The sequence below is a fragment of the Leuresthes tenuis genome, unplaced genomic scaffold (genome assembly GCF_036924035.1).
Source record: "Leuresthes tenuis unplaced genomic scaffold, fLeuTen1.0.hap1 SCAF_16, whole genome shotgun sequence".
Lineage (NCBI taxonomy): Eukaryota > Metazoa > Chordata > Actinopteri > Atheriniformes > Atherinopsidae > Leuresthes > Leuresthes tenuis.
This window is the reverse complement of record NW_027325370.1, coordinates 12,474,355-12,502,343: the sequence shown is the minus strand read 5'-3', so window position 1 is coordinate 12,502,343 and position 27,989 is coordinate 12,474,355. Positions and strand designations below refer to the sequence as shown.

The 27,989-nt window shown below is 43.1% G+C and overlaps 3 protein-coding genes across 6 annotated transcripts; all 3 read left to right on the top strand.

Moving 5' to 3' along the window:
- Positions 1-186: 186 nt before the first annotated feature.
- Positions 187-5,812, top strand: amt (aminomethyltransferase). Its single transcript, XM_072367476.1, has 9 exons — positions 187-469; positions 1,526-1,693; positions 1,889-1,969; positions 2,537-2,668; positions 2,749-2,827; positions 3,013-3,158; positions 3,340-3,520; positions 3,702-3,857; positions 4,383-5,812. Exons 1-9 carry the CDS (start codon positions 329-331, stop codon positions 4,556-4,558), a joined length of 1,260 nt encoding a protein of 419 aa, XP_072223577.1. The 5' UTR covers positions 187-328; the 3' UTR covers positions 4,559-5,812.
- A 449-nt stretch (positions 5,813-6,261) lies between these two features.
- Positions 6,262-16,434, top strand: ifrd2 (interferon-related developmental regulator 2). 3 transcript variants are annotated; one of them, XM_072366944.1, is made up of 13 exons: positions 6,262-6,780; positions 8,190-8,246; positions 11,123-11,239; positions 11,556-11,640; positions 11,842-11,966; positions 12,116-12,273; positions 12,536-12,589; positions 12,747-12,925; positions 13,835-13,943; positions 14,104-14,238; positions 14,496-14,624; positions 15,011-15,103; positions 15,231-16,434. In XM_072366944.1, the coding sequence occupies exons 1-13, from the start codon at positions 6,738-6,740 to the stop codon at positions 15,309-15,311; spliced, it is 1,365 nt and encodes a 454-aa protein (XP_072223045.1). In that variant the 5' UTR covers positions 6,262-6,737; the 3' UTR covers positions 15,312-16,434. The 3 variants fall into 3 exon arrangements, with proteins under 3 accessions (XP_072223045.1, XP_072223047.1, XP_072223046.1); XM_072366946.1 differs by lacking the exon at positions 8,190-8,246 and having other exon boundaries at positions 11,126-11,239; XM_072366945.1 differs by lacking the exon at positions 8,190-8,246.
- Positions 16,435-17,223: 789 nt separating this feature from the next.
- LOC140271861 (acylamino-acid-releasing enzyme) lies at positions 17,224-26,945 on the top strand. 2 transcript variants are annotated; one of them, XM_072367170.1, is made up of 22 exons: positions 17,224-17,388; positions 17,509-17,638; positions 18,910-19,045; positions 19,253-19,328; positions 19,414-19,489; positions 19,592-19,704; positions 19,799-19,933; positions 20,085-20,176; positions 21,665-21,702; positions 21,792-21,913; positions 21,995-22,055; positions 22,355-22,449; positions 22,558-22,609; positions 23,339-23,442; positions 23,542-23,674; positions 23,763-23,846; positions 23,960-24,040; positions 25,329-25,417; positions 25,629-25,822; positions 25,930-26,032; positions 26,387-26,493; positions 26,639-26,945. In XM_072367170.1, the coding sequence occupies exons 2-22, from the start codon at positions 17,521-17,523 to the stop codon at positions 26,736-26,738; spliced, it is 2,109 nt and encodes a 702-aa protein (XP_072223271.1). In that variant the 5' UTR covers positions 17,224-17,388; positions 17,509-17,520; the 3' UTR covers positions 26,739-26,945. The 2 variants fall into 2 exon arrangements, with proteins under 2 accessions (XP_072223271.1, XP_072223272.1); XM_072367171.1 differs by lacking the exon at positions 23,763-23,846.
- The last annotated feature ends 1,044 nt before the right edge of the window (positions 26,946-27,989 follow it).

Here is a 27,989-nt window from a genome sequence, read left to right as displayed (position 1 = left end):
CTATTTGGTGTCCTTATTCCTGCTTGGTTTTTATCAGTGATCGATAAGCTTATTGTGTCTGAGGCTGGGTTTATTGACATTTTTGTATTCTTAACACAACTTTCCAATGTTATCAAGCGAACGCCTGCAAGGCAACCGACTTATCAACTACATTTCCCACAAGCCTTCGCTATTTCCTTCATTCATTCACTACGGTTCATGTGGTTTTGCCAGGATAGCAGGAATCCTACAGTGTGGAGTCCAAAGAGTTTCGAAAAGCAGCGGAAGTGCTACCCCGTGAGGACCATCGAGCGGTTGTGAGAGAGGCTGTAGCAGGGAATCCGGTGGCATGATGTGGGCTCGGTTGATGGTTGGAGTTAGGGGCTCGGGGGTCGGGCTGCGGGCGTCTAGGGACGGCTTGCTGCGGGTCACTGGAGGTGGATGTGCGGGGAAGAGAGAGCAGCAGCAGAGACAGGCTTCCAGTGCAGAGGTAAGAGGACCGTGAAGGATCGCTGCACGGAAAGCTTGAGTCGCTACAAATGGTTTCGCAGTTGTTTTGAAGTGGCTTTAGTGCAGTTATCTAACTGGATAATTGAGAATTTGCTGGACAAACGGTGCATTTAGTTCTAAAACGTGGGACAACGTTTCAGTCTGATGCCTGATCTGTGGCTCTCTTGTGTTTTGATACTGACACTTAAACACTTTTCCTTTACCTTTGAATATTATACTGAGGTCTAGGTGCAGAAGGGGAAGCAGATCTGTATCATGCTTGAACTCCGGTCCCCAGAAATGGCCTGTTGTTGGACAGAATGCAACTAAATGTGCCTGTTGTCGACACAAACTTACCCAAATCCACACATACAAAACCTGACCAATTATGGCAACAGTTTGACTCCATGTGAGCCTTGCATTTCTGATCACTCTCAGACTCATATTCTCAGACTCAGTAACATCACTAAAGTGTGTCACTGTCAGTTCATGCAGACATAACGAACATCTGCCCCAGCAGACTGCCACGGTCTCTCTGCCTGCTTCACTCCACTGAGCTGCACGGGATGATTTTATTAAAACCACGATGGACTGGCTTTTCATGATTATCAGTGTGCAGTGCTCCTGGTGCACTGATAAGCCCCCTTTCACCAGCTGGTTCAAAGTTCACAAGTTAGGACACAAAGAACAGAACACAGGGTTGTGACAGAGAAAAGGCAATAAACAGACCCGTATACCTGTCAAAGTGTGTGTTTCAACCTACTGTCACAGATTATCCTATTAAAACAAATCTTTTCGAACACATTCTTGAATTAATTCAGTTTTCAAAACTAAACTTATGTTTGTTGGAATGGGATATATCGCATTGCAAAGTATTTTTCAGATACATTGTGGTGGTGATCATGCTCAGGAACACCATACAATAAAAGTTTAGTTTATCTTTAGTGGACAGCAGACTCTAAATATTGTATGGACTGTGCACAGTGTTATTTCAGCTGCGATTCCTGTCATTTTTAATATTTCTAATACTCACTTTAGTGTATTTGTCCCCTTCCAGGCTGCCTGGAAGAAGACTCCGCTCTTTGACTTCCACAGGGAGCAGGGTGGGAAGATGGTAGAGTTTGCAGGCTGGAGTATGCCTGTCCAGTACAAAGACAGTCACATCGCCTCACACATGCACACCAGGGAGCACTGCTCCATCTTCGATGTCAGCCACATGCTGCAGGTGACGTGAAACACACACACACCTCTGAACAGTGGAATGCAAAGACGCAAACTTAGGTACCACATGCATCGGAATATGATACAAATCATATGAAATGATGGTTGTTTTATGTTTTTCACTCCAACTAAACCCACCAGAAAACTGTTGCTGTTTATGTGTTTATCTCATGTCTAATTTTTTCTTTTTCTCGGTCAGACCAAAGTCCATGGCAAAGACCGCGTGAAGTTCATGGAGTCTCTGGTAGTTGCAGATATTGCAGAGCTCAAGGACAACCAGGTAGATGAAAGATTGTTACCATTTTTCCCTTTTTAAGTCTGTCTGAATGTGCGATTATGGCATGATAAGCTCCAGGTGATACAGGGGGCCTGTACTGGGAAGCAGCGTCATCTTATCCAGGTTATCTTCTGGTTATCTGACTTGCTTTAAGAATGGAGATCTTACACTCTGCAAGCATCCCTCCACTGCACTGCACTTTCATGCAAGCTTAGTTCTCAGATTTGGGTGTGTCTCCACTTTCAGTTTCCAACTATTCAAAACGTCGACACTTTGTTTCAAAGATAGCTCATGTTGAAGAAAGACTGAAAAACAAAAAATACTTGAAATGTTATTGTGGGCTTTAGATAATAAATTAAAGTTAGATTTCTTTTTTTTTATATTTAAAATAAACTGAGAAATTCAGAGAGTGTAGCTTTAATATGAAACTAATGCCAGGTGTGAACAGAAGCACAGTATAAGGTAACATGTTCACATCAGAGTTTCTGACCTACTTAGCAGTGTCTGTGATATCCAATTGTGCTTTTGCCTTCACCCACACGTTTTTCTATCCTCCTCCTCACCTCCCAGGGTACGTTGTCCCTTTTCACCAATGAGAAAGGAGGAATTATTGACGACCTCATTGTGACAAAGACAGACCAGGGCTACCTCTACGTTGTGTCCAATGCGGGCTGCGCCGACAAGGACTCTGCTCATATGAAGGTGAATGCAAGGACTGCGTGTAGCAGGAAAGGCCTGGAATCAGTAAGAAAATATCTAATGAGTGTGGATTTTGTGTTTAGGCCAGACTGGCAGAGTTTAAAGCTGCTGGTTTTGATGTGGATCTGGAGTTTCTTGATAAAGCACTGATTGCTGTCCAAGGTAAAACATCTGAGTGCTTTGCTTTGCTTTGCTTTCCTGTTTTTTCCCCTGTCAGCTACTGTTTAAATTGCTTCAGCTCTTCCTGACATCACTCTTTCTTCTTTGCACCATGGCTCCCTCTGTTTAGGCCCTCCAAGTTCCATGTTGTAGATCATGCAGAAATTGAGTCAGTTGTGTTTCACCAGGTCCGACCATGTCTCGGGTGCTCCAGGAGGGCCTGAAAGAGGACCTCAGCAAGCTAACTTTCATGTCCTCCACCTTGGCTTCTGTGTTTGGTGTTCCTGACTGCAGGATCACCCGCTGTGGATACACCGGAGAGGACGGCGTGGAGGTCAGCATCTTTAATTTAAAGATATTGTTCATTTCTAACAACACACATAGACCCACTTGATCTAGATTTCCCTTTGGTTTTCTCAGAACTGTTTGATGAGAAGTTGTAAAGTGTTGGTGAAAACTTTGACTACTGCCTCAGAAAATAGTTCCTTCTCACAGACTCTGCTTCTGTGTGCCAGATATCTGTTCCTCAGTCCAAAGTGATTGAGCTGACACAGAAGCTGCTAAAAAACAGTGAGGTGAAGCTGGCTGGTCTGGGAGCAAGGGACAGTCTTCGTCTGGAGGCAGGGCTTTGTCTCTATGGCAATGACATAGATGAGACCACCACACCCGTGGAGGCCACCCTTATTTGGACGATTGGTGAGGTTTTGTTTGCTTCTCTGTGGCAAATCCAGTTTCAAGCCAAATTTTACATGTAAAACAATGCTGAAATAAAACCTTAAACATAAACTTAGGTTTTCTCTCATGCTTCTGTGCACATCTTGACTTCAATTCAGTCTGGCAGACTGTCGGCTCCATTGTTTTGGCTTCTCTCTCGCAGGAAAGCGCAGGCGTCAGACCAAAGATTTCCCTGGCGCTGATGTCATCGTACCACAGATCAAAGCCAAGACATCCAGGAAGAGAGTCGGTCTGGTGTCCACCGGCCCTCCGGTCAGACAGCACACGCCCATCCTCGGCCCTGATGGACAGGTTATAGGTCAGGAAGTAAACAGTCTGAGACACGAGAGACCTGTAGTTTCTCTCTATTTAAGTCAAGTCACGATTGGGTACAGAAAAGTAATCAAATGTGGATATATTAGGAGACTTAAATGTACGAATATTTTCGTACAAGTGTCCCCTTTTCTCTTTAAATATATGACCACTAGGGGCTGCCAAATTCATACATTTTAGATATGTCACATTCCGCCTGTAAAGTGTAAACTGTTATTAGAAATGTTTCCATTGGTTTGAGATCAAAATTAACATCACATGATAAACATGATGAAAGTTGGATGTATATTATATTTTTGCATAAGCCATATTGAATGAATTCAAGCATTTGCCTCCTTAATGAATGAACGAATTTGAGGTGTCTAAGGTTGATACGTAATCACAGAAAAGAACCACTGATAGAGTTCCACCAAAGCATTTTTATTGATCTGTTTTTAGATGTTTTCTCTGAATCTGTTGGCAGAAAGGTTTCTGCCAGAGATTTATTTGGATGTTCTTTTTCTTTTTGTAGGTGAGGTGACCAGCGGCTGCCCCTCTCCCTGCCTGAAAAAGAACGTTGCCATGGGTTACGTGGATGCAGCATTTGCCAAAAACGGAACAGCCATCCAGGTGGAAGTAAGGAAGAAAGCAGTGCCGGCAACCGTCAGCAAGATGCCCTTCGTCCCCACCAACTATTACACCGGATAGGAGACATACACTTTACAGTGGAGCATTTCTCCACTCTGCCTCTGTTCATCAGACTCCAGTAGTGCAAAATGAATATCTGATTTACAAATACTCACTACTGAGGGGAAGAAATGATCCAAAATAATAAAACATGTTTGGGAGACTAAACAGAACAGGACCTTGCATACAATCTAATACAAATACTCTGTGCAGGACATTTTTTAAATGAAGTTTGTCACTGTACATACAGTCAGTCAGTGTTCTGAATGGGTTAAAGAGATGCATTAGCATGGTTTCACATGTGGAAAGATGTGTTGTGAAACAAAAGCAGGTTACAGGGGAGACGTGTGGAGAGTCAATTAAAAGCAGCTTTGTTGATTCTGAGACTGTATGTGTGACCACCGGATGAAGTTACCTGGTTCACCAAGTTTTCTTTGGTCTTTTTCTAGTTTATATCCATTAAACACTAACATTGAATTAACTTTGTTATTGATGCAGTATTAATATGCTTGACCAAAACATAAACATTCCAAATCTATGGATGTACCTGCATCTTTTGTTTTCAAACGTTTTCTTGTTGCAACTGAGCCAACTTTCCATTTACATTATTGTTGTAAACAGTTTAAAAGGTACAACAGGGTGTTCACCCTCCTACTGAAAATATCTGTTTTTCAGCGTAATTACTAACACAAAACACGCCTGTTAGTTCATTCTTGGTTCAGTCTTTTGAAATGGTCTTTAATTTCATATAAACAGTTCATTAGACTTTTTTACAATCTTATCTATATTTGGTACAATTAGAGAACTTGAAAAATGTTTTGTTCTATGTTTTTGTAGCTCTGTGGCTACTAATACAATGTAACTTTAGAATATATATTTATAGAGAGAAAAATTCTACTGATTTTTACCTTGATACTACCTGCTTCATGTCGAGCTCAATGTTTAGGTAAACTTTTTAAATGACATTTATTTTAGGTTGGAAAATATGTTCTCATTAATAAAGGACACTTCCTTTCTGTTTGCCTTTCATGTGCTAGTTTTCCACTGAAATGGAGGCTTGAAATGATATAAGTGTGCCAAATTTAAGAAATTCTTCTTCACATTCCTGTGGTTTGTTGATCTAGTAAGTAGGTCCTAAACAGGTTTTCTCGAGAGATCTGCAATAAAGTATTTCCATAGATTCATCTCAATCTTACAAATTTTTGATAATTTTGTTCATTGCGCTTCAGTTTAAATGTTGTAATTTGATCTACTGTAAATAAAACATCTAAAATACTCAGTTTGGTGTTTATTAAGTATTTATATGGAGTCCAGCCTTATCTGAGCCACCAAATCAACATTTATCAGCAATTTCACCATGTTCTATTGGTAAAATTTAAGATTTATACATTATGAGTTCACACCTGTGTAAACCAGTTTAGAATTTATTCTGGAGACCTCTTTAGCACTTTTAAACTACAAGACACAATCATCCACTCACACACAGACCCTTGCAGCACGATTGTGTTATGGTAACTTAAGCTGAATATCTTTACTACTTTCTTACAATTGGATTTTTATGGTCTGAAAAAACAAAAACTGCAGCAAATTGGCCATAAAAGTTTGAAGTGTGGAAATAAAAACAGTTTAATTGATATTTAATAGCCCTGTTGGGTGACAGACTGTCTGTGAGGCATAACCGGAAATGGGGGATGTTAACGTTGCTAACCTGGCAACCCCGCCTGCCGGGTCTGTTCCGTAGTTACTGAGGGGAAGATGGTGGACTTGGCGATCGTAGCGTGTTCAAAACTCCGTCCTAAACACTTCGAAAATTACTTACCATCTCAACCTGGTGTTAGGTATAGATTACCCGGATACAACCATAGATAATACATAGAGAAAACCGCTGAAGAGAGCGACTTTTTCGTCACCAACCAACTCTTTATTCCGGGACTAAACTGCGGAGAGTTGCGAAACGTGGTGATTGGCGTGTCAATAACGGACGCTAACGACAACCAACGACAACCAAAGTGTCAAGACAAGTGTGAAAGAAAGAGGCCTTTTAGTATATTTGAACACATCTGACGCGCTAAACCACGGAGACCACTTGTCTGTCGTCTGTTGCTTTCAAATCAGTCCAGAGCAGACTTTAAACAGGCTAACGGCAGCTGCTACTTCAGCTAGCTTTGCTGTGACCTGGAGGAGCCGAGCGCCGCTCGACATGCCGCGGAGTAAAAAAGGGAAACGTGGCTCCAGTAAGCCGGGTAAGTAGCAGGAACGGCCATGCCGACCTCTGGCAAGAAACCAGGAGGAATGTTTTACAAATATGACAATGTGAATACGGGCTAAACGGCTCGATCGCCACACCTGTAAGCCAGATAGCAATAGCTCTTTGAGTATCCATATGGCTACAACAGCCATGCAGCCTGTTGCGCCTCTGACTAAAATATGTACATTTCCATGCGGTCTGCTTTTTATAGCCTCATCCGTATGTTTTATAATTAGTGCTACAGCTTAGCAGTACATTCCGCACGTGTTTATGTCACTATTAAAACCATCGAGGTGTACCATCAAATTCTGTGACCTGATAAGGATTTCCAGCCTCCGTGTTTCAGTTGTAATTTTTTCACGTGAGTTTCCTCACATGGTGATGCCATAGTTTTTCCACAAGATTTACACCCGATCTTTGGCCTGTCAGATTCTTTCGATGTTTAAGAACAAGCTGGAAAAACTGTTGACGAAATATTTACTGAACGAAATGTCAGGTTGTTATAGCTTCCAAAAGCTGTGAGTGTTTCTGTAATATCTAAACATTTTTCTAGTAGCACATTTAGACCTTTTTTTTATGTATTTAAACACAATCAAGAAGCATCTGTGATGACTCCTTTGTAAAGAAAGCATGAGTCAAACTGAAACAGTTTCTCTCTCATTAGTGAAGCTGAAATTCCTGTTTTGGTCACACAATTTTTTATGTTTAATGGGCTTTACTCCACCTTGAACCGGTGTAGAGTTGTCAGAGAAAGTTTGATGCGTTTATCTGCTTATCTAAAGATTCCTATTAATATTGTGGAGTCTATTATGCTGAAGCTACATATGTAGGTTTAAGGTTAACTGCGTGCTATCTTTAGCAGCTGTGCCATGCCACCTAAAACATGTACATTTGGGGGGGGTCACTGTAGTGAAGGGGAAAAGCACATGCATATAAATGCATCAGGGTCATCCAGTTCATTTATACACCGCCGCTTGTTTCTAACCGTGCACAGTAATGATGCAGACCACTGGTATGCCGGTTACCGCCCCACAAGTTTTATGGTGTGCTAATGCTTGGAAGGAACATCTGTGCACACATGTAGAGCTTTATGTATTACAGACTACCTCCAAAGACTATAAACACAGAGAAATAAGTCTGGTGCTGTGTGTTTTTTAAGCTCTCTGTATTATTCTGAATAAATTCAGGGTAGTTCAGTAAGTTTTAGAAATGTTTGACACACGGGAGTGTAATGAATGGGACATGCAGCTCACTTGTGATGTTTTCCTCTCCAATATGGCCATCCCTGGATTTCACCTTTTCTTTATTCATTCAAAAACATCCACCGCCTTTTCTCCATGTTCACACTCTGTATTTCAAACGTCCACTCATCCCTCCACCCGTCCTTCCGTCCGTCATCTGCAGGCTCTCTCCGTCAGGAGGTCCTTCAACTGCAGCTGTCAGCTAAAGCGTCGCTGAAAGGTAACTCCTGACCCTTGACCCCAGCTTCCCGTCCAGCTCAAACCTTGTCCAGAAGCTTGTGAACCTCGCTACGGTGCATGCTGTAAACCCAGCAGCCACCTACATGCTAAAGTATGCTTTTCCAGGTGCACTGCTCTTTGCCCCCCCTCCATTACCCGCCCGGGCCACTCGCTTTGATACCTTTTGATATCTGACTTGATATCGCCACAGTCCCTGCACTCAAACCCCTTTATTGTAACCCATTTATTTATGCATGTCACATCTTAACGCTGTGAATTAACGCCCCGCCTTCATGCTGTGAACGAAGGCTTTTTAAAAGGCTCATCACAGACCTGGAAAGGAGGTTTAACCACATCTGATCCTCTCATCTACCTAACCTGTCCCAGCTTGGATGCTAAAATACAGTCTTGTTTAATCACCATCCACTTTCACCCGAGTTGAGGTAGAATTCACACTCTGAACCCCAGTACCTCTCACTTTAGTGAACATAATTCTTTCGGGAGGTGCGGTCTTGCTGCCCTGCTGCAGGCTCACCTATGCTCTGGTCAGTGGGACAGAGGACCTGGGAATGAGTTGTTTGCTCATGTGCAGTGTTGCATGTGCTTTAACAGGAAACAAATGGGAGACGCTCTTTGTCTCAGAGTGACCTTTTTATGTGTATATTTATCTGAGTTCACTTAGCCTGTGTCTTAAAAGTGATCTATGTCACCAGAACAAATGACGATGGTGAGAACTCGAGTTCTCTAACTATTAAGGTGGTATTCCACCTTAATAGAACCATAAGTCCTAGTCTTTTGAGTGTTGTCTTAACTCAGTATCTTGTGCCTGTGTCTGAGGATTCAAACAATCTCTCGCTGCTCTCACTGAGCACAGGTTTATCTGTCAGCAGATCTGTCAGCGGCCTCCTCCCCAGACGCTGCCAGACCGCTGGACCTGAGGGTGACTGCCATGTAGGCATAAAGTAGTGAAGCGGAGATGTCATGTGAGTCGCGGCAGGGAGCTCGCACTGCACATAACTGAGCTGTGCGTGGGTCGGCCTGTGTGTGTGTAGTTGTTGCGCGTGTGTGGGGCTGCCAACGTGTAACCTGTGTAGTGGCCAGGAGTTCAACGATGATAACAGGGAAATTGCTCACTGTTACGATCCACAGTGCGTTTGAATGGTGGCTTTGTGAGCAAAGGATCCCACAGGCTGTTGGGTCAAAAAGGAGGAGCAGTTGCAAAGGTTAAACTGGATCACCCTCCAAAAAGACTAGAATTCTTAAATTACACGTGAGAATAGTTCTTAGAATTTAAATGGATGTCAACAATAAACTTTGATCTGACAGGTTGGATTACTTGATGGCAGACGCAGGTCGAAACAATGGATTATTTAGATGTACAGTAGAAGGGTACTTAGGAGGCTTTTGTGCCACAAACTGTTCTCAGGACTCAGCAAGGGCCTGCTGGGAAACTCCCAGACTTTTCTTTTTTTAATTCATGCGTTCAAGCAGTCAACTTTCATTTACGTCATCTGGAGCACTTCCTTTTTAACTTAAGTGTCTCCTGGTTCTTGTGTTGTGTGACAGTACCTTTTCTGTGGTAAAGGTGGTCCAAACTTAAGGCGAGACCCTATAAACAGAGTTCTATGAAAGTTCCTACCAGGAAGTTAAAATGTTTGATGTCTTCCTGGACTGTAGGAGATCTTAACTAACACTTCCACACTGCTGGTGCCATTTTTTTGTATCATTCTTGCATATATTTGCAGAACAAATAACCTGAAGGTCCCAGTTTGACATGTTTCCACCCCAACAAGCGGCCACCTCTATGATTTACAAATCATACCAGAAGCTGGACGGTTGCACCGTGAGTGACCTGAGGATCACCTCAGCTGCACTTGTTGACCTGGTCTGACCATTCTGGAGTGTACACACTGAATGAATGAACAAATGAATGGTCACTCCAGTCTTCAGTAATCCCACCAACAGTAGAAAGTCCTGAGCCAGCAGGAACCTGAGGGCTAGCTTAGCTGAAACCGAACACCTGCTACTAATAAAACCATAAATGACAACGGGGCATTGCCTAATGGAAAATCCTTGTATTACCAGGCGTTTCCTGTAATTATGACCTCGAGAAAATGTGTAAAAGTATTTGCTTGTTTTCTGTGAGCAGCTGTATGTGCGTACGGAGACAAAAACTGAAAGATATAGTGACAGACCCAAAACTCTTGCGTTGACTCATTTATCTCTACATGGGTCTGAGTGTGTCTGTGTAACAGAACTCTGATGGTGTACAGTTACCCAGAAACGCAGATGAGCTGCAGAAGCCAACAGTTTGATTCCTTAACACCACCATTACTCACTGCTTGGCTGCTGCTAGTATCACAGAGTGGGGATAGTCCTCTTAGAACTGAGTCCTTCAACCTTAACCATCTACATGCAATCATGTGAAATAGTTAAAAGGCTTCACTTCGCAACTTCTTCAGTATTTCAGATCTATTTTTGTAAGTATTTCCTCACCTCACAGGCTTTTATTGTCCTCTTCCTGGTCGTGACCTAGTTGGTTCTCACCTTTCCGGCCATCTCAGAGAAGCTCTGACGTGACCCAGCAGCTGATTGTAAAGTGGCCTTTCACCTGGAAACTAAACTGGAGAGAATAGTCCTGAAAATGGCAGTTGGACTTGTGTTTGGACCTGATTCAGGAGTAATCCAAACGCAGTTGCTCTCCTTTACAGTCAAGAGTTTATGTTTCAGCCAAAACTCTAATTAAGATTTCAGCCCATTTATTTAACCTCCTCCTTCTTTCTGTAAATGGGAGCTCAAATCAATTCTTTCTCCTTTCCACATCTATAAACCCTTTCTCTAGTTGTCTCACTCATTGGGCATCTTTTTTTTTTCTAGGAGTTAAAAATGGGATGAAGGCAGAGTCTCCTGCCAGCGATGATGAGCTGACATCTGACGTTCTGAGCCACTACAGCAGCGCCAGTGAAAGCGCCTCCGTGTTGGAGGAGGCTGCAGGTTTGTACGGGGCTACGGATGCTATATAATGTGTACAGTCAGAGTGGAAAAGGGTCACCATTTCTGAATTTTCTTTCTTGATGTTAGTAGTTAATTGCCTCATCTGGTCCAATAAAAGTAAGAACGCTGTGAAAACTTTTAGCGTCTGATTTATCGGTGCAGTTGTCAGGTTAGCTGGTGGTTTTTCAGTTGATTAAAGAACTTATTCCCACACGCAGCTTTTTTTTTTTTTAAGTGACAGGCAGTCTAACGTGAAATGATATGACTGTCATCGCAATCAAGATGTCGATTGTTTGTGCTCTCTGGTCCAACACAGGGAGCGAGCAGGTGGATGAGCAGACTGCCCAGGAGGAAACGGAAGACAAACTCAAACAGTGTATAGACAACCTGATGGATAAGAGGTAATGGATGCATTAACGTTTAATCTCAGCAGTTACAGGAAGATAAAAAACAAAACCTGTGAACGTCAGACATTTAAGGCAGACGAAAGCAGACATGGTGCAGTGCCAGACTGTAGCAAATCCAGAATAAAGTGACGTCAGTGACACGTGCCGCTCGACACTCCCCTTAAACATGCTTTTCCCTTTTATTGTGTCCCTCAGTGCGAAGACGCGTCTTGCAGCCCTCGAGTCACTGCGGTTGGTCTTCTCCTCCAGAGTGCTGTATGACTTCCTGACAGAAAGACGCCTCACCGTGAGCGACTGCCTGGAAAGGAGTCTTAAAAAAGGTACTTTTACTTTTACACAATGCAGTGATTCATACTTAAAGATGGACATTTACCTCATGGAAACATCTTTCTTAGTGTGAGACGGAAGGACTACAGTTAAAGGTAAATTCTAACTACCGTTGCCTCTGGTGTTGCTTCTCTGTGTCCAGGCAGTGGGGAGGAGCAGGCAGCGGCAGCCACAGTCTTCGCTCTGCTCTGCATCCAGCTGGGAGGCGGAGACGAGGCAGAGGAGGGCTTAAAGATGCTGCGACCTATCCTCACTACCATCCTGATTGACAACAGTGCCAGTATAGCAGCTCGCCAGAGTGTGAGTCCTCACATGAACCGTCACTCATTCAGTTTTAAAAATACGACACTTCTATGATTGTGGTTTTGAGTTTTAAATGGAGTTTCTGTCCATTTCTGCTGTTTAATAAAGAAAAACAGGCGAATAGAATAAATATGTGAACGGGTTGCCAAAGGTCCTGAGTCGTAGAAGACTGTGTGTGTGAGAAAAGAAACATCTTGTTTAAATATACATTGAGTAATTTGACCGTTTCTTGCTCCTTTGTCTCCATTTTCTCCACCAGTGTGCTCGGGCTTTGGGGATGTGCTCTTACGTCTCAACTGCTGAAGAAGGAGAGGTGAGATGAATTTCCAACTCCTGACACTCGTTAATTCTTAGAAAAGACACAGCAGCATATAAACGTTAGTATATGTTGGGCTGTGAGATTTTAAATGTGTTATGGTGTCGTTCTGCATTCGTCACATTTTCCTCTCCGTGAACCCTTCACATCACAGGACTTGATCAAGTCATTGGCTCTTCTGGAGAACGTCTTCATGTCTTCCTACCCCAACAAAGAGGGAACGCTGCCAACACCCAAACCTGGTATTCCAGCTCTGTACAGCGCAGCCCTGCAGGCCTGGTCACTGCTGGTCACCCTCTGCCCCCCCTCCAGACTGACTGTGCTGCTGGACTTGTGAGTGTTACAAACACAATGTTCATGAATTTAACTGGACAACCTAATCGAACATCGATTCATGTCATTAGTTTAGTTGTATCTGAAGTGGCCCAGTTGATGATGATGTGTTGTCAACAAACATGCAACAACGGCTAAATGTCCTCACATTACTAGTCTCTATGAAATAGACCGTCGAATTTCACAACGGTATATTTTCACTCTAACCGGGGGCTCACACCAAAAGCGTCGCTCACGACGCTTTTGGTGTGAGCCCCCGGTTACAACTCGCTGCTTGTACTTCTTCTGCCGCCGGAAGCGGCCAGAGAAGCCGGAAGCGGCCAAAGGGGCGGGGCTTATATGTAGAGCAACTAGCATATATAATAATCCATCCATACATCGGTTCCCTCTTTCACCATGGATCGTACTCTTGGCAGCCTTCTTTGTGTTTCTTTGTGTTTGCGCTCTGCCTTTTTCTGCTTTTGTCCCACCTTTTTTCCGCCTTCGGAATCCAGATCGGCCCTAAATGGCTGTCGTCGCGTCACGTCACTGCTCATTTGCATAAAGTTGAGCCTTTCTCAACTCTTGAAGCTCACGACGCTCACGAAGCTCATGAAGCCCACAATGCGCCGCTCACTACGCCGGCCGCTCATCGACCGCTGAAATTGGCTTCCTTTTTTTGTTGGATTCTCAACTATATACAGTATGTGAATGGTATTACCTGTTATGACCACCAGGGGCTGCTGGTGAGTGAGTTCCAACTTTTGAAATCGGTTGAAGCTCGCCATTTGGTTTTATGGCGTTCATTTGAATCCGTTAACAGTTTCTCACAAGTTGTGTGGATGTGACCGTTTGATGTAATGTCATCAGTGGTGAGTAATGGTGCCGCTACCAGTTATTCATCCCCGCTGTCCATTGCCCTCCCTGTAGTCACCTCCCGAAGCTGCAAGCTTGTCTTCAGAGCAGTGACGTCAACTACAGAATTGCTGTGGGAGAGACGATCGCCCTGCTGGTGGAGCTGGGACGAGATATAGATGAGGTAAACACACACATCAATAGCTGTGTTCACTTGGGTGCAGACACACCGCATATTGACACAAATTGGTAAGAGATGCTGTGGAAGCCAGTGCAGCAGGTTTTTAAAGACTGTTTTTTATTGTTGTGTAATAATGCTTTGTCACTTGTGTGTGTGTGTGTAGGAGTTTGAGGTTGATGACAGCTTAAGTTTGTGTGAAAGTCTGAAGAGTTTAGCCACAGACGGCAACAAGCATAGAGCCAAAAACGACAGAAGGAAACAACGTTCCATCTTCAGAGAGGTGCTACATTACATAGAGGTAACTAATACGTGCATTTTTACTGTGTACAGTACTTGTGGATAGTCTGCGTCTTGTCTACACTAGATGGCGCTCTCAGTTTGGAGAATTCCTAAGGGGTGAGCTAAAGCTAAAATGAGAAGAGCTCATTTTTTACCATCTAAAACAACAAACTCCAAACTGAGAGTCTGTGCACTATGCACAACCCCACTTAATAAACATCCTTTTCATGTCTTTTATGCCTCTTGAGTTTTTGACATCCTCTTTGTCTCCCACAGAACGAGGATTTCTCTGAGGAGAAGATCAGGTTTGGAGTGGAGAGTGTTTACATCGACAGCTGGATGAGGAGAAGAATCTACGATGCTTTTAAGGAAATCCTCGAATCTGGAGTCAGACATCATCTACAGGTAATCATAGAAGCTGCAGTTTCCTCAAACTAAGTAGATCTGAGCGAGCTCTCATAAGCCAAAATGGCATTTTGACCCGGCGTGCACAGCCTAAATAAAAAGCTGCTCAGACGCCAAATTGGATTTTAGTCTCAGTGTGCAGATTTATACTTTTCAGTGGGTACAAACTCTGCTGTTATGTTAGCTTACTTATACACAAAGAATCTGAGCAATAGTGCACAAATACCCTGATAAAAAGAGGCTTGCAGTATCTCAGTGATGGAGCAAATGGACAAGAAAATGTCATAAATTGTGGTAAAAGGAAAGTCTGTTTGTGGACAGGCTTATATGAGCCCCCAAAATGTCTGACATGGACTTATATCTGTACATGTTGTTGTTTGGTGCAGTTCAACCAACTACTGCGAGACATCGTTGGCCTTGGACCGCCCCTCATCCTGGACGCTTCCATCAAGGGAAACAAGATTTCACGCTTTGAGAAGGTGACAGTGATGCAGAAATGAGCTCGATTTGATGCTTGCGTATTTCACTTTGTAGCCAAAGTTCTGTGTGATTACAGCCAGACAAATAAATGTCTCACTCTCATTCTGTTTTATTGGTTTTGTGCAGCATCTCTTCAACTCAGCTGCCTTCAAAGCCAGAACTAAACAGAGGAACAAAGTCAGGGACAAACGCGCTGACGTCATGTGAGCGGAGGAAAGGCGGCGAACACGTCCTCGGGCTGGACTGACACGGATACATGATGCCTTGGACTCCTCACCTGTTAGAAACACAGACTCAACAAAAGGGTCTTTTCAATGCAATTGAACTCTCCATATTTCAAGATAAATGATTAATTTCATCAGTGAATGTTAAGGATTAAACGTCACTGCAAGGATGAGAATCGTGCAGTTTCAATCTGTGTAACCTTCCTCGGTGCTGATGGGTATCATTGTTGGATACTCGGCTCAAACTGCCTTTTGACGGGTCATTTCAGATTACGTTATTTCCAGTTCCTAACGGTTTCTTTTTCCTAGATGCTGCAGGGTTCGGTTCAAGTCCGAAGCGCTGCGTGTAAGAATCAGATTCAGGAAATGTTGTAGAAACTCCTCGTTTATTCCCTCGGTCGTCCTGCGTCTGCACACCCAGAGCGGCGACTCCAGCTGCCAAACGAGAGACTGACTTTACAAACAATGCAACCTTACAGGATAATGTGTGTGGTGTTTGTGTGCGAGTGTTTTATTTAAGATTAATTTAACCATAAAAGGAAACACTTCAACAGTGAAACAAGATGTCTGATTTAAAAAGAAGAAAAAAAGAACGGAATCAAAGAGTTAATCTTGTCATCTTTGTATTCATAACTTTGGAAAGGAAATTTTTATTTTCACTATTTCTGGGAAATAATTGTATTTTACTTTCTAATTTATTATGAGAACTGTAATATGTGGTTTTTAAGAAACTTTGTTAAAAACTGTTTACAGATGCAATGATGGGGGGGGGGGGGGGTGACAAAGTGTTCTGGAGTGCATGTATTTTTAATGCAGGATGGTGGGTCACAGTCTATTCGTGATCCCCTGATCGGAGGGGTTTGGTGATGCTGTTTTACTGACGATCGGGTTCGCATCTAACTTTAATTGTACGATTTTAGCCATTTTGATCATGTTCTATTTAAAAAAAAAAAAAAAGAAGTTATTTTGTGAGGGATTAAGAAGCAAGTGCAGTTTTTTACTGGGTCACAGTTAAGTCTCACCAAGCTTTCTTTTATCAGTACTAGTGGTGCTTGGGCACATGGACAAAAGGTGGATCAAATGAAATAAAGAGTTCTTCAACACTTTGCCTGTTTTTAATTATTCCAAAAGGTTAGTTGTCAAAAGGGATCGAGTTACTGGTCCGTAAAAGTATTTAGGATTGCATGGAAGTGTGATCAGGGTTGTTGTAGAGTGCAACATACAAGAGGGATCTATCAGCTGTTTTTATGTGATTTTAATTTGCATTAGCTTAGAGCCATATATTTGTACAGATGGTGTGGGACCTCTTCCACTCGAACCACCATGTTTCTGCAGTCGCTCCAAATGGACAAATCAAACACTGGCTCTGCTGAGAGTTTTATACATCTTTTTAGCACCACAGGAGGGTCAAAACTGATGGAATCATTCATTCAGCTGTACTGCATTTGGTTAAAAAAACCCAAAACGACACTGATATAACTTATTTAATAGCTGGACACACCAAAAATAATTTAAGGATTGTAATGGGGATCTACTCATCACAGATTTGTCTCACCTCTTTCTTGTTACTTGGAGAGACTTGTGAGGAAAGTTTCTCATCACTTTAGTCATTGTTTTAGGTGCCCTTACCTTAGGATCTATTCATTTTGAAGAGGCCTGCCATAAATAACCTTACTTGTTCTGATATAAGAAAACACTATTTTCATGTTCTAACTTATTTTGAAGCAGGATGCTATGACACTGTTGATATAAGTTGTAGTTATAACTTCATAAAGGGATTTATTCTTCGTCTGTTTACATTTTTTCCCTTCCAAACACGTTTTGACGTATCACCGCCAATCTCTGCTGCCCCCTTGCGGCCAGTTTTCTCCACGAGACCCCTTCAAAGTGAAGTGAAGTGGTATCGCCCATTCATGAATTCAACATGGAGGTGCTGCAGCAGTAAAAGTGATTGTTGGGAACTCATGAATCAGGCCCAGAGGAGGCGATACAGTGATTGACAGAGTGATGTCAATAGATTGAGGCTGCCGGTATTTGCTCCTTTGAAGAAACGCTTTAACGTCAGTTCATGATGCTTGAGTGTGCATTTATCTGTGCAGCCAGGGTTGGCCGTGCACCGGCTGTGATAGTCACGGTGTGATTATTTAATGTGAGCTATGTGTGTGTGTGCGTGCGTGCAGTCGCAGATCCTGATGGAGAATGCACAAATCATCGGGGTGTACGGGGAAGTCGGCGGCCTGCCTACGCCAGTTTCAGCCAATGTGAGTGAAGAGCAGCTCCCAGAGGTCCGGATCTACACAGTGACAGCAGGTGAGCTAACTGCTGCTAACACCTCTCTGTCACAAAAAACAAAACAAAACAAAAACAAAACAAAAACAAAAATAAACCATGCATTGCAGTTTCATGTCACTTACGAATGATGACGATGAGCGTCAATTGAACTGCTTTATAAGATTTGCCAGGCAGCGGAAAAAAAGGAGCAGGGAAAGCATGCTCCATAAGAGATGCTTTTCCACAATGTTGGGATTTTCCAAATCAAATATACCTTCCAAATTCGTCACAAAGAGCTAATACATCAGCTGTATTGGAGAGGGTTTCAAGCCATTTTCACTTGTATGATTTCATTACACTACACTGACCATATTCAGATAGAATCAAAGGTTCCCAGTGCAGGGATCAGAGCTTGCAGCTTTTGGATGTTAAGTTCTCTCTGTGGATGAAGGAGACTGGTGGGACACATGGAAAGCAGATAAATGCCAAAAACCTAGTTCTTGAGGATCCACGGAGTCTGCAAAGTTCATCACAGTATGGAAATGCCAAAGAAAGTAAACAGCACGGTTAATGATTTATTACATTTATTACTCTGAGGTTTGCTGTTAAAGTCCTCAACCTCCGTGTCGGTTGACCCAAGAAACATTTACTGAACCGCTGATATTTTTGAGTGACGATCACAAAGGAGGAAGGATCCCATAGAAAACCTCGCCAATGTGAAGAACCACAGTACTGGCATCTGTGAATCTGATTACCTGCCCATGCTCTGCCGCTGACGCCAGTGATCTTGTCTTAAGGGTTTAGATAGATTTACAAGTAAACCCATCTGTTTCTCATGGGGAAACCCACTCAACCCAAGTGTCACCGGATGATTTTAAACTGGATTGTAAGTGCAGGGAGGGATTCTCGTGTCCTCCTAATAACAACACTTGTTACAACTGACTGAGATATAAAAGCTGTTTAAATGATCAGAATCTTGGTGCTGAAGGATTTCATTGACACTAAAACTTGATTAGATTTCTGAAGCAGAAACATAATCATTATTCAAGAAACAGTGAATAAGTTAAATAACAAAGGTACCCTTGCTCTTCTGAACTACTGCTTCAATTAGTTGGACATTCAAGTAGATCTGAGAGGGAACAGTGGAGGTTCCAATAGAAGTAATAATATTAGTGATGGTAATCTTTAGTGGAACCAGAGGAAAGTAACCAGAAAGTTGCTCATTTGTTAAAATGACGTGAATAACTGAGCTGATTTATCTTCTTTTTATTAAACCCAACTTGATAACTATTCACTGTGTCCACACTCAGAGTGGATTCAGAGTGATTTGGTCCGAGGCTCCAGACTTCGCTACTCACAGCAGTGGAGCCTGATCGCCGATAGCAACAACCACAAGAACATCAGGACTGTCCTCCCATCAGGACCATGTGCACCTGTGTCTGGAGAGTGAGTTGGGCTGTGATTTAAAAAAAAAAAACAAAAAAAAAAAGTTTTAAATATGTTATAATCAGAAAACTCAGGTGGTTTTGCTTCTCATCTCGCTGCAGCACTGTACAAAATGGGCTTTTAGCCACAGCCTTTCCAGCCTGGTGTTCAGTTTAATTCAAACCAAACGGAACACAGTTTGAAAGAGTTTTGATTTCTGCTTTTCAGGTTATTGAGTGGATTCTCTCCCATTAAGGGCTTGAGGGCCGTTGTCAGGGAAACAGGCAGCCACCAGCTCCTAGAGGTAAGAAAGATGGACCCTGACATCCCTGCTGAAGTCGTTGTTCAAGCACTCCAACAGTCTGTTGTTTATGGTTGTTGCTGTTTAGATCTGGGACTGCCATGGCCTCAGAAAATGCCTCAACCTCACTGCCCTGAATATACATGGCAGAGTGTATGATGACGGTGAGATGGATTCATACCTGCCCTCTGTTTTTTTTTCTTCTTTGTTTTCCTTAACAATTATTCTTACGTGTTTCTATACAAACTCTGTGTTTGTCTTTCCAGCCCAGTTTGGCCGTCTGTCGTGGTCGGAGTGCGAGAACAAACTGCTGTACGTAGCTGAGAGGAGCAGGAACTCCTCAGCGGAAACACAAGACCGGGAATCTGCACTCAGAAAAGTATCAAACATTCACAAATGGCGACGCGCAAACTCAGAAACATACATTCATGTGGAGGCGGTAACCACACGGAGAGGTGTTTGTGTCCAAACAGGACAGGAGTGTGTACTGTGAGGACTGGGGTGAGGCTCTGACTAACAGGAGCGTCCCAGCCATTTGTGTGGTGGATTTGCGCAGCGGTGCAGTCAGTGTGCTGCAGGGCGTCCCGCTTGATGTCTCACCTGGACAGGTAAGCACAGAGAACCTTACTCTTACTTCTTCTTACACAGCAGGATAGTTGAGTTAAAATAAGTGCAGATTGTTTGAAATATTTGATCTTACTCATAGCGACAGGTTTTTATACAGGTCAGTTTAATATTTGCATGTGTGTTTGTCCTCAGGCACTTTGGGCTCCCGGCAGTCAGTCTGTGATTTTTGTCGGCTGGTACCACGAACCCTTCAGACTTGGACTGAAGTTCTGCTCCAATCGCAGGTTACCTTTTTAAAAAAACAATAGAAATTTGGAAAATGTCAACATTTCTGGAGGTGGACCAAACAGAACAAAAGTAGCTTGTACGTCTCACATCTTTGAGTGATGATTCAGAGTCCTGCCTGGAACAAGGATCTAGTAAATATTAGAATGTGAGATGTTTCCTATAGCTGCTTCTGCGACCTGCTCAGCAGGGAAGAGGAATTTGAACCCTCAGCAAAACTGTTTCAGTTTCATCAGTAATTATCTGATGTCAGTCAGGAAACATATTTTAGTTTTAAACTAACCACTTACTTTCCGTCTGTCCATTTTCCGCTGCTTTTCTGAATTTGGTTTCGGAAGCAGCGGTCTGAGCACCTCCTCCAGCTCTTTCAGAGGGACTCCGAAGCATCCCCAGGCAGCTGGGAGATGTAATCTCTCCAGCAGATTGTGGGTTTGCCCCGAGGCCCCTATCAGCGGGACATGCCCGAAAAACCCTGTCCTTTTGATGACGGAGGAGCAGCAGCCCTGCTCTGAGCCACTCTTGGATAAGTGAGCCTCTCAGCCTATCCCTGAGGATGAAGCTCATTTCCACTGCTTATAGTCACGATCCCATTCTTTTGGTCACTATGACTCAGTTTGTGATCATAGGTGAGGGTTGGAATGGAGATCAACTGGCATATCAACTCTTTTCCCCATGACAGTGCAGAACAACGTCCCCATCACTGTTTGACCCCCACTAACAAAAGAGAGCCTGTGATACTTAAAACTCCTTCACTTGATGCAGGGACTCACTCCTAAACTCCAAGTGGCGCTGACATTCACCTGTGAAATTTTATGGAATCAAATTTTGAACTTTGAAAGCATTTCCAGAGCATGATTCTCCCTCCGCTGTGCACCCTTTTTTAAATCAAGGGATACTGTGCATCTTTTGCAGAAAAGTCAAACTTTTTTGGGACATTAAACAGGAGTTGTCCTGCAGACACCATTCTTAATACCATTAAATGCTCCTCTTGTTGATGACAAGTGAAAAGATATTTGAGGAAGTTGTAGAGACTTTTCTCTCAGTCTTAATTGTTGATTGATGAACATCCAGGTCTTTTGAAATGCTTTCCATGTTTGAGCATCTCTATATTGTTTCTTCAGGTTGCTCTAAAAGTTGGGATTGAGAAATGACTCACACCAACCAATCATACTTGAGAAGAGTAAACTGTTTGCAGTCTTGAGTTTTGTGCCTTTATTGGGGCGCTTTTACAACCCTCACTTCAAATCTTGATTGGATCAACTGACTCCAAGTAGCTTTTAAAGAAGTCGCTGGAGCTTCAAATACTTTTTCTAGCTTGGACTATGGAGTAGAGACATGGAAATTGTTTCCTTTTGTGTATGACTGCTGTAGTCAGATTCCAAATATCTTAATTGCAGGTGTATATAATTTGGATATAAACATTTAGGTTGTTAACTGCTTCTGTTTGCTTCCTCATTTTATGTCTCTTCCTTTCTGAACTCCTTCAGATCAGCTTTGTTCAAACTCGACCTGAATGGACTCTGTGGTGAGAACAATACCTCAGTTTCTCTGCTAATTTTTCAAACCCGACCCCTGTACCGTACTGTACTGTACTCCCTCCTCCCTCCGCACCAGAATCTCTGTCGGCGGACAATCTCTCGGTGTCCTGTCCCAGGCTAAGTCCAGACGGGTCCACGTTGATCTACCTGCAGGGTAAAGTGTTTGGTCCTCACAACCAGTGCCTCAGTCTGCAGCAGGTACTGTAGGTTTGTGTGTGCGGGTTTATGATTGTCTACATGCGTTCCCTCTGTTAACATCTGAATGTTAATCCTACACAGTTGGACCTGAAGAGCAGGAAGACCTCCACACTGCTGGATGTTGTGAACAGACCTCAGACTGGTAGGTTAGTGTTTGTATTAGACGGGATGGCAGTGTGTGTTAGTCTGTCCAGCACATAGGCTCAGACTGTTAAATTCTTAAATATACATTTCTACATGTTATTTATCAGCAGATGCTCTTATTATTCATGACTTCTGTGTTTCATCTTGTTTTTTTTAAAGCTTATTAGTGTTATGTTGATGATGCTGTTAGAAATGTTCATGATTGTTTTCAACGCTTAAAAGTACTCAAATCAGTAGAATCAACAAACTGTAGAATACCTTGACGATGAAGCATGAGCTGTTTTTTGTCCGTTTCAGGTGAGTTTGCAGGTGTGTATGAAGCTCTGCCGTCCTGCTGCTGGTCTGCAGATGGTCAGAAAGTGGTGTTCAGCAGCGCCTGCAGGAACTGGAAGGTAAACGCTCACTGCCAACACACCTTCTTCTCCAGGCTCCTCGTCGGAGTTAAACAAGTTATGTTTTTTCTCTCCATGACTCATTTGCTCCTTTCGTCTCCCTTTCAGAATCTCTTTATGGTTGACAGAAGATCAAAGAAAGTCACCTCCCTCTCTGATAGTAAGAGTCCATCCTCTCCTTCATCTCCTCTTCTGCCTCCTCCTCCTCCGCCTCATTTCTCTTTTCTGTCCTTATCTCCATCACTTATTTTCCCTCCTCCTCCTCCCACCCCGCTCTCTCCTTTGCTCCCCCCCTCCTCCTTCCCCTTTTTGGTCTACTTTTTCTTCTCCACCCCCTCCTCCCCCTACTCAGGCCGTTCCTTTCTCTCCTCTTCCTCCACCCACTCCCCTCACCCCACATTTTCCACCTCCCCCTTCTGCCTTCCTTCCATTTCCAGATCCCCCCTTAGCTGCTGAGTCCCATTTTTCCCTTCCTCCTCCTCCTCCTCCTCCTCCTCCTCCTCCTCCTCCTCCTCCTCCTCCTCCTCCTCCTCCTCCTCCTCCTCCTCCTCCTCCTCCTCCTCCTCCTCCTCCTCTTACATCTTCTTATCTTCATCAGGAGCACAAGAGAGAAATGGAAGGTATGATAAGACCACCAGACTTCAAATCAGTGCCACATCTTAACGGGGAAATTTGAAAATAAAAGTCAAGTAAAAGTTACAGAAAGGCTAAAACAGTGAGCATCAAAGAGGACAGATAAATACTGCCATGACAGTCATTGTGTACGTCCAAATCCCAATGTAGTTGATCAGCATCTGTGAGAATTGGGATTTAATTGAGAGCGATTCTTCTCTTTTTCACCTCTACCATGTGTCTTTGTTGCGTCTGTCTCGCTGTCTTTCTGCTGCAGATCTCTCTGATCCTGACAGAGTTTTTGGCTCCTGGAAGCTGCTGACTGTCCAGAGGGACCTGATGGTCGTCTGCTGCTCCAGCCCAAACACACCTCCCACTCTGGTCAGACCGCACACATATACAAACATTTTAAACCACGTTATTGGGAGAAATGTTTCTGTTTTACTGGCCATTTGTTTGTGTGCGGATGTGTGCTGGCAGAGGGTAGGATTCCTCCCGTCGGCAGGCGAGCTTGTAATCTGGCAAACTCTGCAGCAGCCCGCCACGACCTTTGACTTCTACTGGAACATTCTAGATGTCACGCCTCCACCAGAGGAGGACAACAAACAGTATGGTGAGCTTTGAGTTTGTACTTAATTTCTAAGGTTACGTTTAAGCTCTGTTCTTCACACTAAAGCTCTCTGTGTCTTTGTCTCATCAAGCTGGTTTAGATTTTGGGGCTGTGTTGGTTAAACCGTCTCAACCCCTTTGTGAAACCAGAATACCTTTGGTCGTCTTCATCCACGGTCTGTGTGCTTTTATTTTGTCTTTCTGTCTTTTCTTAGATTGAGAAGGGAACATTTTAAAATGTGTGCTATTGTAGCATAAATGATATTTCCTGCATTGTTTGCTCTCTCAGGCGGCCCCCACTCTCAGTTCCCCGCTGAATGGAACTGCACCACGGCAGGGTTGGTTAAACTCGGCTTCGCTGTGCTCATGGGTATGATATGTTTTGTCTCCTAGTTTTTTATCAGACCTGCACAAAACACACAGATACTGGCATTGTTAATAACTCACTTGGATGCTTTTGGGGAGATACTTTGGAATGAAATCTCTCTGTCAGTGTGAGACTGCCATCGAATCATGGAGACCCCTCGGGCCAGACACATGAAGTTTTACGACTCATTTTGTCTACGCTCTAAGGTAGAATGGTAGAAAGGTAGAATCTAGGTGCATACATACTCTTTTTGCCCAATTTCTAAAGCCATGCATATATATGGTCGTCTTTTCTAAACCTCAATCATTGTAAGATTGTAAGAGTTGTAGCCACTCCTCTAATGAATCAGTTGGACTAAACCTGAGCAGATATGCCAGTGTCAAAATCAAACAAACAGCCCCATCTTTACTGGATGTGAAATTGAGGTGAAGAAGTCATTTGGTGGTTCCAGTACTGGAGTCACAAGGATAACAACTGCTGAATGAAAAAAGTAGGAATCAAATGAATGGGGGAAATTCTGGTCAGATACCGATTGTGTTTCTAATTACTGGTCCTCATCTTAAAGTGATATTAAAAAGGTCCTCTAACAAGGCCCGAGGAACCATCCTGATGCACGTCTCTTATGCATGGCTGCAGTTATTTATAGCACCCACAATTAAGTGAGAGTGTGTTATGAAAAGGAACAATAAGAAACAAAACCTGTAAAGAAAAATCCGTGTAATACAGAGTAAGATCCGTGAAATTGGTCGTGAGTTAGATTGCGCCTCGTGTCATTTCCACTTCACCGTGGGAGACTTAAATTGCCCTACGAACATGTGCACGTATGGTCTGAAAGATGTGTCGGGGCACGCCTTCTCAACGCATAGTTTTCCTTCACAAGTACCAGTTTGTGTGCAGGAAAAGGCGGACACATTGTTTTTGTGGTTACTTATCATTTATGCATCTGGAATGTGGAATTTCCACTGCTTCTGTGGCAAACTGACTGAGGTTCATGTAGGTGTTCTTTTATTTTTTTCTTCCAACCTTTGGACAAAGTGAGGTTCACTGCTGTCTGACAGTAAAGTTCTAATGTATAGCCTTCTCAATTATAATGTATCTTTTGTCAGAAATGTATTCTGATATCAATTCTTATTGATTTGTTTGTAAGTGTAGAATTGATTTGAAATAATAATGAGCCAGGCTGTCCACCTGAAAAATATGGTATATTGCAAATGAAGGCCTTGAATCATTTCTCATTTCTCCTTCAATTTTAATTTGTTTTAACGCTCTCCACATTTCTCTCTCTGCCCAGTGAACTACCGGGGATCCACGGGGTTTGGCCAAGACAGCATTTTGTCCCTGATTGGTCAGATTGGTGGTCAGGATGTAAAAGATGTGCAGGTACTGTTTTTTCTTCTGCATAGAATTAGGTTGGCAACAAATATCAAAACAAGAGCAATGTATGAAATATAAAAGTGATAAGATAATGAAGTTCAGTTAATATTAGTTAGTGGTCCTGATGCTGGACAGGTAAACACGGGTAAATTCATCAGCAGCTCAGCATCATCTTGCAAATGTAAGGAAATGATTGGATCTTACTGTCTTTACCCAGCGGGCCGTGCTTACCGCCCTGCAGACTGACACGACCCTTGACCCTAAACGCCTGGCTGTGATAGGCGGCTCTCATGGTGGCTTCCTGTCATGTCATCTGCTGGGTCAGTACCCGGACTTCTACAAAGCGTGTGCAGCCAGAAACCCTGTCATTAATGCTGCCACGTTACTTGGAACCAGTGATATAGTGGACTGGTGAGGGACATGCCGACACAATGTGACAGTTTACCAACACGTGATGTCCAGCTGCAGCACATCCAGTGAACATGCTGTGAACACTGTTTTCCCCTCCCCATCTCCAGGCGTTACTCCAGTGCAGGATTTCAGTTCTCTTATGACAACATACCCACAGCTGAAACTCTGGCTGCTATGTTGCAGAAGTCGCCCATCGCACATGCTGCTCAGGTCAGTCACATTCCAGCACAATTTAGAATATAAGACCTGACTTACACATTATTAATTTCTACTGTGTATTTTACAAACCTGACTTAACAAATGCAAATCCATACTAGTAGCTTGAGAGAGATTATAGAGCTTTGTGCGCTCTTACAGACTTAACAGGAGTGTCCTGTAGGTGGCGCTAAATCCATTTTCATGGGTCAACGTGTCGATTTTCCTAAACAAATTGCACTGCTGTGTCTAAATGTGTTACTTTTGGCTTAATGGAAATAGTAATCTATATAGAGTTTGATTGAAAAATGTTTAATGTCTTATGACATCAAGCACATTGCGTTAACGGTTGTGTGTTATATTGTGCAGATCAAGGCTCCGGTGCTGCTGATGTTGGGCGGCAGAGACAGGCGAGTGTCTCCTCACCAGGGTCTGGAGCTTTACAGAGTGCTGAAGAGCAGAGGTTCACCTGTCAGGTACAACAGAGATGAGGAAGCTCTGACAATATCAGCAAACATCAAAGCCCTACCACAGAGCCTTAAGTCAACTCTCTGCTTCCAGCATGTCAAAAATAAATAACTGCAATGTCATCAAGATGGATTTTATCATTTCCTCTCCCAGGTTGCTGTGGTTTCCAGAAGATGAGCATTCTCTTTCCAGGGTGGACACACAGGCCGACTGCTTCCTCAACACCGTGCTATGGCTGCACCAGCATCTCTGAACACACAACCGCAGACGCTGGCACTGCGATGAACCTCTTTTGCTGCCGCTGAACACTGTCAGAGAGAGCCTGAATAGATTTATGATCGCCATTTCAAATTTTCTGCACAGCACTGCCTTTCAAATAAGAAAAACACCTTCTTTGTATTCAAGTGACGCCTAATTTTGTAAAGAAAAAAATTCCATGAAGGCATGTAATAAAGACAGTCCAGCAAACTAGTGATAAAGTGTGGATGTAGTCATGTTTTGAGAAACTCTCACAATTACATTTAACTGTATTTCATTTAAAAATGTTTAACATTTTGATTTGACACTGGGTTCACATTACACAGTAAATGTAATTTCTGTAAGTGCCCAGCAGATGGCAGCGTGTCCTCGCTCCAATTGATTTGAAGTTCATGCCCTTACAAATGAAACCTTTTATTTAGGCGTCTTCATGTGTGTTTGCACGGCTGTTGTAGATATCAACAAAAAACGCTCATGAATACGTTCAAAATAACCAAGTTAAGCCGAACAGTAAAAATAGTTATGTTTGATGAAAAGAACTTCAAAGAACTTCAAATGTTACTCATCTGTGTTACATATGAGGCTCTGTAACCAAACCACACACTGCTACTGCAGTGTTGTAAACCACCTGAAACATAAGCTGGAGCCTATAAATGAGGCAGCTTTCTCATGGGACTGCCTGAACAAACAGTCTACTGTAATCCAGACATTTAAGTGAAGAGATGTAAGCTCCAAGAAGCAATCTATTTCGTCTTGTCATGGTGATCTACCCTTGAGAAGAAAATTCCCAGTTATCTGATGAGAATGTGGAGAGAGAGACATTATATGTCTGCTGTAAAGCCTTATTTCTAAAGCAAAACATTTATCTTTCTAGATAAGAAGTGCACTGAGATAGTTTCTGAGGGAGCAGTGATTGTTTGTCAGTTCTTTGGTGGCCTTGTTCTGACTCGATAGTGTTCACGAGCAGTCGCACCACTTTTATTTCTCAGGCATTACAGGTGGGCATTGCTTCATTTGATACTGGCAACAAATGAATCCACAGATGCTGATTTTGAGAAATTAAGAGCCCGACACGAAGCACTGATGTGACTGATATCTTCTGGAAGTCTCTCACTGGAGTCCCAGACACAGTGGCGGCATTAATCGTCCTCTCCACCAACACCCTGCTCTGCAGCCTTGACTGCAGCTGCTGCCTGATGAAGTCACTGTGATGTGGGTGTTGGGTGAGATCACCAATTTTTGGAGA